General features: G+C 35.8%; 1 protein-coding gene across 11 annotated transcripts; it reads left to right on the top strand.

Annotated features, from left to right (window-relative positions):
* Positions 1-3,827: 3,827 nt before the first annotated feature.
* LOC107788851 (uncharacterized) lies at positions 3,828-14,964 on the top strand. Of its 11 annotated transcripts, none has more exons than XM_016610581.2 (13): positions 3,832-3,965; positions 7,986-8,142; positions 8,276-8,426; positions 9,360-9,524; positions 10,337-10,558; positions 10,742-10,819; positions 11,594-11,922; positions 11,999-12,109; positions 12,190-12,677; positions 13,639-13,807; positions 13,965-14,210; positions 14,309-14,443; positions 14,610-14,964. In XM_016610581.2, the coding sequence occupies exons 3-13, from the start codon at positions 8,321-8,323 to the stop codon at positions 14,739-14,741; spliced, it is 2,181 nt and encodes a 726-aa protein (XP_016466067.2). In that variant the 5' UTR covers positions 3,832-3,965; positions 7,986-8,142; positions 8,276-8,320; the 3' UTR covers positions 14,742-14,964. The 11 variants fall into 11 exon arrangements, with proteins under 11 accessions (XP_016466069.2, XP_016466067.2, XP_016466066.2 ...); XM_016610580.2 differs by having other exon boundaries at positions 8,272-8,426; XM_075251414.1 differs by having other exon boundaries at positions 3,857-3,965; positions 7,966-8,142.
* Positions 14,965-15,681: the final 717 nt, after the last annotated feature.

The raw sequence follows: 15,681 nt of genomic DNA, 5'->3' as shown, positions 1-15,681 counted from the left end.
AACATGACTGAGTATGAAATTGCAATGTAAGAAAATAACTCAACGGCAGTAATGACCTCGTTGGTCCCATCAGGATAAGCATATAGCCTAGACATGATTTCTAACATGAATCACAGCTCGATAACTCTAGTACGTAGAGATTCATGATTTCTAATAAGTTCAGGTAACTACACAGTACCACCGAAATAACGGAGTCACAGTTCACACGGTGCACGCACACACGCCCGTCACCTTGCATGTGCGTCACCTCAACACCAAACACGTAACACGTATAATCAGGGTTCATACCCTCAGCTCCAAGATTAGAAGAGTTACTTACCTCAATCCGAGCAAACTCTTTATTCCAATAAATATTTTCCTCGCAATTCGGCCTTCGAATGCCTCGAATCTTAGTCAAAATAATTTGATACAATCAATATGAGGTATAAGAATCAATTCCATATGAAAATGCTAAATTTTACAATAAAAATCCAAAATTAATTCAAAAATAAATAGTGGGACCCACGTCTCGAATCCCAAAAAACTCATAAAATCCGAAAATTAGTTCCGATACGAGTTCAACCATACAAAAATTATTGAATTCCGACATCGGATTGACCTTCAAATCTTCATTTACATTTTTGGAAGATTTTTATAAAAAATTATTTTTTCTTCCATAAATTCACGGATTCATGATGTAAATGAATATGGAATCATGAAATATAATTAATATAGGATAAGGAACACTTACCCCAATGTTTACATGTGAAAATCGCCTAAACTGAACTCCCCAACTTTATTTTTGTCAAAAATGGCTGAAAATCCCCCTTTATAGGGACTCAACAATTTCGAGCGCCACAGGTAGCGTGGGGCGCTGCCTGTGGCGTAATTTCCAGAATTCCAAAATTTCACAGTGCCAGGGCTAGTGCCCCACGCTACCCTGGGCGCTCGCGGCGACGGAAAATTATTCTTGACACAGAAATAGGCATAACTCTCTCATACGATGTTCGAATTCGACGATTCTTTTTGTTATGGCTCCGTAATTTCAATACGGATCTAATGTTTTAATCAAAACTGAATTTGGAGCTCATTTTCTTAATGTGATACAACTTAAATCTTGAAGAAACGGCATCAAAACCGACTAGAAATATCCAACTTCTACATTCGATGACGAAACCTATCAAATCAAGTCCGATTGATCTCAAATTTTGCACACAAGTCATAAATGACATAATGGACCTATTCCAAATTTTTAAAATTAGATTTCAACCCCGATATCAAAAATTCAACTCCCCGGTCAAACTTCCAACTTAAATTTTTATTTTAGCCATTTCAAGCATGATTTAACTACAGACCTCCAAATAATTTTTCGGACACGCTCCTAAGTCCAAAATCACCATACGGAGCTGTTGGAATCATCAAAACTCTATTCCGGGGTCATTTTCATAAAAGTCAAACTCCGGTCAACCCTTTTCATTTAAGCTTCCAACATGAAATTCATTCTTCCGAACTAATCCCGAAATACTTGAAAATCAAAACCGACGATTCACACACGTCATAAAATATCATATGAAGCTATTCAAGACTTCAAATAGTATAAAGGAGAATAATTACTCAAAACGACAAGTTGAGTCGTTACAAATGTATTCTAGATAAGTCAACTACAAAAAGAAAAAAAAAATTAGCGATGGACAAATTATGTAGTCAAATAACAAAAATTTATCGCTAATCTTATTCAGTGACACAATTAGTGACAGATTATAAAAAAATCCTATCAGCTACATTATGAATTTCGTAACTAATTCTTATTTTGTAAAGTTAAATTATGTTATAAACTTTCTTAGTAATAATATTAATTTCTTTTTTACCAAAAAATAAAAGTCCCTTTTCAACTATTTGACATGAATATGCATTGAGGTAATTTAGGTATTTCTATAAACTAAATTACGGTAATTAATTTTTTATTATCACAAATTATTTTTTCAAAAAACAATTACTATTTCAAAACCTAATGCCGTATTAAAATTTTAGAATAGAAATACACGATAACCAGGCTTCTTAAAAAATACTTATGATTTAAATTTTAAAAACAACAAATAAATCATATGAAAGGAAAATAAAAAGGTAAAATTGGTCCTTTTGATTAAACGATGACAAGGAACAAATATATTACACAAAATCGTGAAGTTTCCATGTTGGAAACTAACAAAAAACTTTCCTCCTGCTTGTTTTTGTATTCTTTGATTGTCTTAATATTTTATATCCTTATTAGGAGAAGATACACACTAAATTATATTAGAAAAAATTTCTTTGATCTAGAAATCTTAAATATTAGGAAAGGTTTTTGGATTTTACAATTTTATCCAATGTAAAATACGTTCTAAAGGGTAGAAAATGCGAACGACATTTCGCTAAGGCCTTCGTGCTTTTAATATAGTATAGATAGATAATAATATAGAAAATAGATAGATAGATATAGATTAAAGGTTAAATATGCTTAGGCAACTATTATAAGCAACAAGATCAACATTTGCTAATAACTTAGAAACCAAAGGTCCAAAAGTGCAATTCCGTTAACCAATTACATTATTCTCCTTTCGGAAAAGGTCCAAATATGCCCTTGTACTATACGAAATTGAGCACATTTGTCATTCGTTAATACTTTAGCTCAAGAATACCCTTACCGTCACATAGTTGATCCATATATGCCCTTAGAGTCACACAGTTGGCCCATATATGCCCTTTTCGAAACGGAATCCACCCAAACTAATTAGCTTTTTCGTTAATTGTATTAAAGTATATTACAAACACTATTTCCGTTTTATTAGTACATTTTTTTCTTTGCATTTCTCTTTTCTTTCTTCTTTTTTCTTTTTTTCTCCTTTTTCCTTTTTCTTTCTCCCTTATCCGATTTTCTCCCTTGCTGATGTCTTCTTCATTTTCGTCACCAATTTCACTTGACAAAACTCATGAATTTTAATTACTAAAAAAATTCTCGCATAAGGTAATCAAGTTCCAATTTCACGGGCCCTCTAAATAAACGAAATTAAATTATTCCAAAAATTATGGTTTAAACTTTAAAATAATAAAAACATCTCAACCTTTAACAATACTCAAAAGACCAAAATATTTAAATTGTTTCCAGAAAGATAATTTAATGATTAAAAGCCTAGAGTTCAAGTTCTAGTGTAATAAATTTGAGTTATTAGTCTTTTTTCAGCTGGATATTTTCTATTTTTTTATTAACTATGTAAATTAAGGGTGTATATGGACCGGGTGAATTATATCGATTTGGATTGGTTCGGCTTTGTTGGATTTTTTCGGGTTTTTTGTTACATAAATATTATTTCAATTTTACTTTGTTGAATTTTTTATAACTAAATACATGTTTAGTAAATATTAAAAAATTGACAAACATATGATCTATTAAAATATTCTTATGGGATAATTTTGTTAGTAATTGGAATTCATGAGTTTTGTCAAGTAAAATTAGTGACGAAAATGGAGAAGATATCAGCAATGGAGTAAATCGGATAAGGGAGAAAGAAAAAGGAAAAAAAAGAGAAGAAAAGAAAAAAAGAAGAAAGAAAAGAGAAAGGTAAATAAAAAAAGTACTAATAAAAAGGAAATAGTATTTGTAATACACTTTAATATAATTAACGAAAGAGCTAATTAGTTTGGATGGAATCCATTTTAAAAAGAGCATATATGGGCTAACTGTGTGACTATAAGGACATATATGGACTAACTATGTGACGATAAGGGTATTCTTGAGCTAAAATATTAACAACTACAAATATGCTCAATTTTTTATGGTATAAGGCATATTTGTACCTTTTCTTTGCATATATATAGTTCCGTATTTAGGGAATTTCACAAATTGAAAAGAAAAAGAAAGGAAGCAAGAAAGGTTTGTCCAGGGATTACAGCAAAATCACACCTCTCGACACTGTTCCGATTCTTCTTCTTGGCCGGAGTTGACAGCGGTAAGCTTACGATTCGAAATTCTTTATCCTCCGCTCACTGCCTTGTTTTATCAAAGGTCTGAACCCAAACTATTACTTGATTTCCCTCTTCAAATTGAGTAATTTTATGCTGTCAATTATGTGTGTTTCTTCCTAATTTCTTGTTACGCAGTTCGGCTTCTTTTCTTTTAATTTGAATTTTACTTACTATCATTTTTACCTTCCAAGCATTGAACTGACGCACAAAAACTAACTCTTCTTCTAATGACATTTCATAATAAAGTGAGGCATCATATTTGTAACCAAAACTTTTGTCTGGATCCTTGAGAAATTTGATCCTTGATAAATGAAAATCTCCCCCACCTGTTATGTGAACCAGCTGACTCATAGACATGCTACAATTTACAATTATAACCACAGAGGAGTGCACATTTTTCTGAAATGAAGTCAGCTATATCTACGTTTTGAGCCATTAGACATGGTCGCTGATTATGCCAATAAGGTATTGAGAGCAGTTGCTCTTTAAAAGACCATAAGAATTCATGCAACTCATCCTTTGTATCTGCTGGGTGAAACTTGCAATCTCCTGGAAACTTAGAAGCAAGGCTAGATGCACCTGCATTAGTTGAACTATTTTTCTTTTTTAACTTACTGAGCAGATCACCAATCAATATCGCAGTGCTAGGAAGACCAAGAGCTCTGAAGACAGAAAGGAAGTGAGATCCAAATAAAACAATATAACAATCTTCTTCATCAGTGGAGCTAGCAGAAATGACAAAAGCAATCAAATCAGCGACCTTAGCCATCTCGACACATGCCAAATGTGCCATTACAAGAATACCAGGAACTTTAAAGTACATAGCTCGATAGTTCACCATATAATCTCCACTAACTGATTCCGAAATCATCCGCCAAGGATCTATTCTTCTAGAACAACTAAAAACAAGTAAAAGAGCCTCAACATGCTTTATTATATGTGGCTTCACATAGATGTTAGTTCGAGGTACAAGTGATCCAAAAGTCCCAATGCACATCATAAGACAATTATAACCAGCAATGAGCAAGTTCCTGACAATCATTCTGTTGAATATCCCTCTCCCCTTGTCCAGCCAGCCTATTTTGATATACGTATATGTATCAATCAAAATAATCTCAAACAAAGCTAGGGGAAAATTACTAACTTTTACACTTGGCCAAGTATCAAACCAACAACATATATGACTGTCGAAATTATCGTAGAGACACATATTATCAGTAAAAAATGCTCTCATATAGATCATTGTAACTACCAAACCTGACAGTGTCTCTACTAGAAGTTCTGATTCTAGTAAACTTTTGCAGGTAACAGCTCAATCCTTGAAAATTATCATATTTGTTAGGTATCAAATCAACCTTAAACTCATCCATATTACTCAACTTGACAACTAATTGCTTGAAATTATTGACCTCTTCCACCAACTTAGATGAAGTAATACCTAATGGAGGAGGCTCAATAAGGCTATCACAGTAAATATAGTTCAAGAGGGATGATATTATCAATGGGTGAAATTTGGAACAACCTTCAGAGTTGCACTTTCCATCACCCTTCACAACCAAATTGTTCATTAAATCACCGATGAAACTGGAAATATCATATGCATTAGAGACAATATCAAAAGAAGGAACTAGGTACTGCGCAATGTAGAGATTAAGTCCTTCAGTAACAGAAGCTATGAAAGGCTGATAAACCTTCTCCTGTTCCCGGATAGCAGAAAAGTCAACCAAGATATCTCCGTTGTTTTCCAAATTTTTCTTATCTTCCAATGCTACTGCATCCCTATCACCGTTGATGTGGACCAAATGAGCCTTATAGTCAATACAAATTAGTGCATAAATCCTCTCCCATTCACATGCAACATCAAGGGCAATAGAGACACCTCCACTACTTTCAAAATCTTCTTCAACCTCCAGCGACTTATTCCCAACACTATCATCCTCTTGCTTATCCGTCATATAGATTTCATCCCTTTGAGAAATTTTATCGAACACCTGAACCTCGATTTCTCCATTTCCTTCCTCCACCATTTCCTCTTTCAGTATTTCCCTGCCAACAGTAAACTTGGTCGCCCATTCACTATTGCTAACTTGTACATGAACTCGCCTGGCCCTCTTTTTTCTCGAAAGCTTGGCAGTAGCAGATTGTCGACCAAGCTCATATTTGCGCTTCTTCCTCCGAGCTTTCTTCTTGCCGCCGGTGGCACCTCTTTTGTGCTTAGAGTATCGAGAGGGTAGAGAAAATGTTGTGAGATCAGAGTTCTCTGATTTGGGGCCTAGGGTTTCGAAAGAAAAAGAGCCAAATGAATCCATCACAGAACCTCTGATTTGGGGCCTAGGGTTTCGAAAGAAAAAGAGCCAAATGAATCCATCACAGAAGGAAAATGAACTGGGTGAATCACCTTCCCTGGAGTTGCTTCGTTGGTCTCAAAATTATCATAGCTAAACTTCAGCAGGTCGTCTAGTGCCGAGGCGCTCATCGACACCACTGAACCATCAACAAATTGAACCAAATAACACCCCGGATTGGTGCTGTCAACCTGATAAACACATGGAACCTGATACAGGTAAGGATGTGAATACGCATGGTAATACTCATAACCGTATGAATTTGGTGAACTATAAAAATGGAAATCAACCATGGTTGCGGTAGCCAAGACTTGCGGTGGTTGATATAACCCTTGTTGAACATGGTCACGGAATTGGGGTCGAGAATCGTCGGCTTTGATGCCAATTGTAACGAATCCCACGTTGGAATCGCTATGAAAATAGAAAGCAAAAATTAAAAAGAAAGAAAATGCAGAGAAAATGATAATCAATTTTTCATTCAGGTTATGTTCTACAATGAGTCCTAACAGAGTATAAAAGCGTGAACTAGCTAGTGGGGTAACTAATGAAAATAACATAAAAAGTAGGACTAAACTATGAATGCTAAAACTTTTATCCTGACTTGGCACTTCTTTAACACTTTAATATCAATGTACTACTTTGGAAGCTCAAAGTACTACTATTTTGTTACAGATAATGGCATATCACTCAGGTTCACTTATCTGGCCTATAGTACCCCTGCATTGTGTATTCTTGTTATTCAGTATATTACTATTTCATTACTGGAAAATAAATACATTGACCTAATTATGTCTTTTAGGGACAATCTTACATCTTGTATTGGCTAGACAAAGTTTTACGGTCTTGACACAACAAACGGTTGATCAACCCCTTAATACTAAAAGTTTTCATCAAAGCACTATCAAATTTTTTAACACTGAAATATTTTCTGTTCACTAACAAAACACGTGTGGGACTGTACTGGGTTTGTTGTCGTTGAAACCAAACACAGGAATATTTTTCAGAAAGTGACTTACTTATTTTCCGGAAGATATTTTCTGACATATTAAACACTAGTTTGATTATCGGGATTAGGACTATAATCCTGTGATAGAATTTGGGATTGTATTTATCCCATGTTTGTTTTTATGGGTTTTAGCTAACACAATGGTGGTATTAACTATCCCACACTGGATGTGGGATAACAATCCTCTGGATATCGTGCTTTGCAACAATGGTGGTATTAACTATCCCCTTAAGTTTTTCATGTTTCTAGTGTGCTAGTGGCCATTGGGTCTTATACTTTTGTAACTACTAAGGTGACAAGCTAGGTGGATTCTACTATATTGGGGCTCTTAGTCAACTCTATTTTTAAACTTCACGGCTCTTCCAAGGAATTGAAACAAACAGTAAAAGGAGACATGTCGTATGGACATCCATATACATACTGAGGATAAACACAGAAACTGGCAGATATATCTTGTATATGACATTGTTTATCCATTAAAATCAACCTGCAAAGCAAATTTATTGGAATTCATAATTCTTTAATCTTACTTCCGAGATCTTGTTTCAACGGATTGAAAAGCTGAGTCACTTGTTGAGCGGAGATAGGATGAACTTTATGAATAAACTTAATTTAATTTTTTCTCCAATGTAGTCACTTCTTTGGTTGGACAGGAAACTTTAATCTTCTTCTCCCACACTCAGCACAATCAGAGAAGGTCTTCCTGGCTTCTGCATGGATTTTATGGATTTTCTGCACGGATCGGGATAGGATTTCCTGGTGCTTTAATCAGTTGGGAGATGTTTTCCAAATGAAATCATCATCTTCAAGGTAAATTACATTCTTATTCAACTTTATTTCAGCGTGATAAAGGAAAATTTTGTTCTGTTTTACTGTTGGAATTGCTGGGATTACACATTTATGTCACAACTTTGATAATCTGGTTTTTGATTTATCAAGACAGCGACCATTCAAGTACATGATGTTTAGGCATAGCTGAACGATCACCATGCCTCGTAAGGTAAATTATGGAGTTAATTACGAGGAAGATTTTGATGACTATGAAGATTATGGTTATGACTGTGATGATGGGTGCGGTTATGCAGAGGAAGATGGTGAGTACCTCAGCCTTTCTAGGGAGCTTGAGAGATTCCCAATGCTTAAGACCTCGAGGTTGCATAATTCCACTCCATCTCCCCTCAAGCCCTTAACTAACAAGAATAGCAGAAGGCATTAATCATACTGAGATTACTTTTTGTAATGCTGACTTACCCCTGTCGATGCCATACTTGAATAGAAGTATTTTATTTACTTCCAAACTCATTTCTGCAAGGTAGAAATTCATAGTATTGTCCATTAAACTGCAATGACTTGCTGTATTGTGTTATTTTTCTCTGAACTGTTACAGCCACCATCAATGTGTTATCATTCCGTTGTTGACTATGTCTCTTGAAGTAGGTTGGTGAAGAACATGTAGTTGTTCCGTGGGGCTGCTCTGTACTACTCACTGGGATTAGTAGAAGGATAAAAGTACTTAAAAAGTTACTCTAAACTATTTCCAGGCTTCAGATATGATTGCTTAACTTCTTGGAGGACTCTCAAAAAGTTGCATCCCCTGCGTCTCAATTTTTTTTTCCCATGCTGGAACATCCCAAAATTTTTGATACTCTTCTACGGATAATGATATCCTATGCAACTTCCTGACCATTTATATTGAGGTCCTTAATGCAATGTTTTCCTCACAACACTAAGCTTGCAACTAGTACTATAATTTCTTCTATGCTTATCGGTATAACAATTAAATCAGTTTAAACTAGTACTATAATTTCTTCTATGCTTATCAGTATAACAAATAAATCAGCTTAACCATTAAGTTCTCAGCCAGTTAGACTGTGTTACATGAGAGAACACAGGAAATATCAATGAGATTTCTTCTTTGCATGGTTAAATGTTTATGGTTGAATACCATGATCTTAGGTCCTGGAAATAGTGTTTTAATAATTTGCTACAGGTACGCCACCAATATGTGTTTTAATAATTTGCTACAGGTACGCCACCAGAAACAAGGTCAAAACAGGAGTTGGATAACGCTGGCGTTTGGCGTTGTCCCATTTGCACTTTTGATAATGAAGATACTATGAATGCATGTGATATATGTGGAGTGCTTCGTCATCCATTGGTCAAAAATTGTGCCGGCAGCAAAGAAAATGCAGGTTAGCAACTCATGAACCTGTCCTCAGTGTCTATATATGTGTGTCTCTGTGAAATTTGATACTATGCTTAGCACACTTATATACAGCTTTGCTAAGTGTATTTTCCATCTTCATTACAAAATATTTTCTTTTGGGGGCGCCAGTGAGAGGGGAACTGTTTATCTGTTTCCATGGGATTGGTTACAATTCTCCTTGATGTTATTTCATGCTTTCCTTATAGCTAACTTGTCTGCTGGTCTATATATGTTCTTTGTGAAATTTGGTACTACCCTATAGTAACACTTATGAATACTAGCATTTTGGGCCAGGGCATGAGAAAACATTTTCTTTTTGGGGCTGGGAAGAGGAACTGTTCCTGTGGGTAGTCCTTTGGTTGCATTCTGCTTGATGTTATTTCATGGTTTATTTATAGCTACTGCTGCACTTGTATGCTGTCTCTATGAAATTTGTTACCATTTAGTAAACATGTGAACTGCTTTGCTTACATGCTTTATGCACCAAAGCATATTACAGAACATGAGAAACCATTTTCTTTGGAGGCTAGGGAAATGGAAGTATTACATGGGTAGTCCATCTCTTAATGTTATTTCATGCTTTATTTATCTACCTTCTACAGAGAAATTCTTATTTGAAGGTTTTGGGCATTTTCCACTCTGTTCTTGGTCTGCCTATTTTACAGGTTATCAAGGGTCCCTATCTTATATGGACAAAATACCAATTTTTACATCATTATATATAGGTTTTATCTGTTTTGCTTGTTGTTTCATGTGTGTCCTGCTTGCTGCTTCATAGAGTAGATGGTTCCCATGCAGTTGGTGGCATATGTAAAGATTCTGGAGCATCTGTAATGGCGAAGTCTCTGTTTGCATCGCTGCTGCTTCAGAAACCAAAAAAGGCTGTAAATTTTGAAGCACAGAATTACTCTTTTAAGACTGAAGACTGCTTTAACCTCTACAAGCCTGGAAATATGTGTGGACATTTTCATGATTTACACACAGCTTTTTGCTCTCAAAGCCATTGCAAGATTGATATAGGTCTGCACATGCTCCAGCCCAGGATGCCAGTCTATAGGCATAAATTGTGCACTTCCTTTTTTTTTTTTCCTCCCCTTTGCTTGAAAAATTGTGTTTGCTACATTATGGTACTTCTATCTCTGTTCGGTATTTGGCGATCTTTGCTTTTAATTCATTTTCTCACATATGCTAATGATGGTGCAGTACCTTTCAAGTTTGACCCCCAGTCTCCAGATGATTCAGTACTGAGTGGAATAATACCATCCAGATTACGTCCCAAAGGTACTCTATACATGCTTCTGATTCAATTATCTTGCATCCTATTTCCTTAAGGTGTTCTCTTGTTAGGGCAAGAGTGCTTCTAGAATTGAAGTCCGTGGAGTCAATGGCGGAGGTTGCACTCGCTTTAGTTAACTGCAAATATAAATTAGAAATTGAAAAGAAAATACCTACAATCAGTGAATTAATGCATCAACCATTATTCCATTGGCCTAGTTGACGAAGATGGAGCCTTGATGGAGGGTTCCCTACAAGTGACCTCCTAGTCGAAAAGATATCTCTCTTTTTTGAGAATTTATGTGAGGGAGCAAAGGTGTCTGGTTGTTCCCTCTGAATTGCAACTGGACAGTGATGTGAATCATGTTTTTTCAATTATTTACTGCTCCTTCCCTCCAGGTTGCACAAAATGCTCCGTATTTTTTTGTCCACCACTATCCTCTTACTCTTCTCCTTGGAAGAGTGAGTAAATACATGGCATTTTAAGTTTTTCTAGTGGTTTGCAAATAAACTCAGTATGATTAGCCTAAATTTCTTGTAAACCCAATATAAGTCTTAGAATTCATTTAGATATATCTGTGGAATTGATAATTTAGTGCTTTTCATGAAACCTTTTTTCCCCTTTTCTTTTCCCTGTCTAACTTAGGTTGGGGTTCACGAATACCCTTTTCTAGGTTTGTATTGAATACTAGGTTGTGTAACTGTTTTCTTATGCGTTTTATATCCTTTATTTTTTGGAGAGTTTGACATCTTTTATTTGCTTTCTTGCTCTCCTTTCAGCTGATACTGACAAGGTCTTACAGTTAAATGTCCCATCAAATAACAAACAACTAAGTACTGAAGTTAAAAAAGATTTGGCTGCTGAAGGGCATCCAAGCTCATACACATCATTAGCAAAAGATGATTTGAAGGATAGTGATTCTTCCTCGAAAACTAGGGGAAATGATGGTGTTACAAGCAACTTGAATGATATGTCTATATCATCAAAGCCTCGCAGTGTGGATACTAGAAAGAGTGACAGTGCAACATCAAGCTCAAAGAATAAGCCTCAGAAAGGTGTACAGCCTCCTCAAAAAGAAGATAACTTCAACCAGTTAAATCTTGCAATTGTAAGTCCTTCATTTACATTTTCTTGATTTAATATATATTACACTGCTTTTTAGTTGCAAAATTTTCAATATGTAGGTTGGCCATGTGGATTCTGGGAAGTCAACACTGTCAGGAAGGTTGCTACACCTTTTGGGGCGGATTTCCCAGAAAGAAATGCACAAATATGAAAAAGAGGCCAAGCTACGAGTGAATATTCTTCATCCTTTTTGTATGATACTTTCAAATCTTTACAAGGTTATTGACAAGTCTATTGTCTATTTAATCAGGGAAAAGGGCCGTTTGCTTATGCTTGGGCATTGGATGAGAGTGCTGAAGAAAGAGAGAGGGGAATAACTATGACAGTGGGCGTTGCTTACTTTAACACAAAATGTTACCGTGTTGTTCTGCTTGATTCTCCAGGTCACAGGGACTTTGTCCCAAATATGATATCAGGGGCAACACAAGCAGATGCAGCAATTCTTGTAATTGATGCTTCAGTAGGTGCATTTGAAGCAGGTATTGATGCTACTGGAGGTCAGACGAGGGAGCATGCACAACTTATCAAAAGCTTTGGGGTGGATCAGATTATAATTGCTGTTAACAAAATGGACGCAGCGGGATACTCCAAAGAACGATTTAATGCAATTAAGAAACAATTAGGCACATTTCTCCGTGCTTGTAAGTTTAAAGATTCTTCAGTAGTATGGATTCCCGTAAGTGCCATGGAAAACCAAAATTTGGTGACAGGTCCATCAGAAGCACGGTTGTCATCCTGGTTAGCTTACTAGCCAACATCCTCCTTCCCCCCCCCCCCCCAGTTTTTGTGGTTCGGGTGTGTGGGTCTACGAAAGCACAACCTTACTAGATAACAGGTAGCTGAAATTTAAAATAGCGAAAGTCTTCCTAGACATAAATAACCTAAAGGTCTAATTTACTTGTTAAGATGAAGACTGTGCAATGAGTTAAATTGTGCTTAGTAATTGTAGTTCTACAATGTATATGGAAGTGAATATTGGACCTCTAAAATCCAACATAATCCACAAGATGAATTTTGTAGATATATACAGATTACAGATGACACTTTCAACAAAGAGCACACATAGAGAACAAAATGATAGAATGTCGCGTGAGATTATTCACCATATCCTGCATAGACCTCCATGTTCACCAGTTAGTAGGTCGCGCAATATGTTGATTGCAGATGATGAAAGGGATGAGGCAGACATAAAATGACGAGGGAAATTGTCTTAAAGAACCTACAATCTCTAGAATCAGTGCCGATTTAGCTAAGAAAAGAATACATTGAAAATAATAGATCCATTTAGGCAATATCAACTAGTTGAGATTAATGCTTATTTGTATTGTGCTTACATTTTTTTTGGATAATAGTTGTATTGTGCTTACATTAGATTAATGTTTTTCAAGAGTGTGCTATTTGGTCAGAAAACTTTATCCCTATATAGATAAGTTTGAGATTTAGAGAACTTTTAATTTTAAGAAGCTCCAATCTGCTTCATATATTATTTATTATTGAAATGAAATAGACTTGAATAGAGCGGAATGGAAATGGAGGATTCAATTGTCTGAATCCAATTAATTTGGGATTGAGGTGCAGTTGACTGATATTGGCTTATCGAAAAAATTTAGTTGGCTTAACACAAATTAGTTGAGGTACCCTTGTTGTCTTGATTCTTGACAAACTCATGAAGTATGAACATGACTCTTAAAACTTGCAGGTTCCAAGGTCCTTGCCTATTGGATGCAATAGACTCTCTCCAACTTCCTCAAAGAGATTATTCGAAGCCATTCTTATTGCCGATATGTGATGTTGTAAGGGCACAGTCTCAAGGACAAGTGTCAATATGCGGTAAGTTGGAGAGGGGAGCTCTTCAAACTGGAAATGAGGTACTGGAGACTACTAAAGAATTCCTTTCTTGTACCCTTTCTTTCTCTATGTAACAGATGCTTTTGGGAGTCATTTCTTACCTAATGGTTTATGTCTGCAAATTTGTTTTGACTTGGTAGACTAATATCTATGCATTTAACACCGAATTGTGAACAGGTCCAGGTTTTACTTATGCCATCAAGAGAAATGGCAACAGTGCGTTCTTTGGAATGTGATTCTCAGGTTTGTAACAGTGCAAAAGCAGGAGACAGTGTCACTATCAACCTACAAGGTATTGATGCAAATCACGTGATGGAGGGGGGTGTCTTGTGCCACCCTGAATTTCCTGTTCCAGTTGCAAATCATTTGGAACTGAAGGTTCTCATCCTGGACAATTCCATTCCAATTTTAATTGGCTCTCAGGTACTACCATCCTTTAATGGATTGCTGCAGTGAAAATTTTCAGAGATTTCTGTGCCATGTTAATAAATATAGAGAACTTGATATCTACAACTATGCAGTTGGAGTTTCTTGTACACCACGTTAAAGAGGCTGCACGAGTTGTGAGGATTTTGTCATTGATTGATCCAAAGACCGGAAAGGAGACCAAGAAATCACCTCGATGTCTTCTGGCAAAGCAGAATGCTATCATTGAGGTTTTTGACAAAACCAACTATCATGTTTATTTTGTGTATTTCTTTTTCTTTTTCTTTGGGTGAGGTGAGCCAGCTAATACGCTTCGCCTCCATGTGTAGGTTGAAAATTGGCTCATTAGCAGTAAAAAGATAACTCATTTCGATAAGCTTGTTTGTGATGGTTTAGGTGGTTTTGCAAGGAATGGTTTGCATCGACGAGCATTCTAATTGTAAAGCTCTCGGAAGGGTCTCCCTCAGGTCATCTGGAAGAACCGTTGCTCTTGGTCTGGTGACTAGAATTATAGTGAAGAAGGAATAAAGAAACTTCCAGTACCAGAATGAGAGCTTGTAAATCCTTTCTCTTTGGGGCTGGTCAATCTTTACATGTACATTACGGTTATTCTAATAGGATTCCTTTTCTTGTTCTTTAATCGAACTCTAATTTTATTTAGTTTCTTTCTTAATGTGTTTATGTATAATTTACTCGGAAAAGTGTAAACGCATTGATTGTGAAAGGGACAACTTTGATTCTTTCTTTCTAATTAGGTGCACAAGTATCGTATGCGTTTTCGACAAGTTTTAATATTTGAGAACGTGTATAGCGAATGTCTAACTTTGTTTAGACACAGGTTAGTAGGTGATTCTATTCCGTTCCACACACTCTGCACAAGCTTTTTGCGTGCTTTACATATTATAAATTAATTTTTCCAAAGACAGAAGTGTTATTTTCAATTCAGAGTACAAAAGAGATTAAAAGAACGGATATTGCTTGTCCTTCTAGTCTCTTGAATCCGGAAGCCCATTATTAGTAATTTAAGTGGACTGCTGACTTATATCGATTCCAATTTTGGTTAATATAATTTGGGGCACTTTTTTTTATATAGTAATTTACCAGTTTCGTATTTCGCCAGTTAATAACTCAGTTGGTTGGGCAGTTTTGGGACCAAGAGAGTTGAATACATTTGGTAAATGAGATGCATTCTTCAGACCAAATGGAAAGTTTTGTTTGTTCGAATTTCTTTATATATTGTCGTTGGTTAATTTTGTCGTTTGCTAACGACAACTTTAAAGAGAAAATTAATAAACCAACTAAAAACACAAAATAAAGGGAAGTTGGTAAAGTTGTCTCTGTGTGACTTATAGCTCGTGAGTTCGAGCCGTGGAAACAACTACTAATATTTGCATTAGAGTAGACTGTCTACATCACATCTTTTATGGGTGTGACCCTTCTCCGGACCCTGCATAGATTCGAACCGTGA

The sequence above is a fragment of the Nicotiana tabacum genome, chromosome 4, assembly GCF_000715075.1.
Source record: "Nicotiana tabacum cultivar K326 chromosome 4, ASM71507v2, whole genome shotgun sequence".
In the NCBI taxonomy this organism is placed as follows: Eukaryota; Viridiplantae; Streptophyta; class Magnoliopsida; order Solanales; family Solanaceae; genus Nicotiana; species Nicotiana tabacum.
Note: the sequence above shows the minus strand (reverse complement) of the source record. Positions and strands in the feature narration are given on the sequence as shown.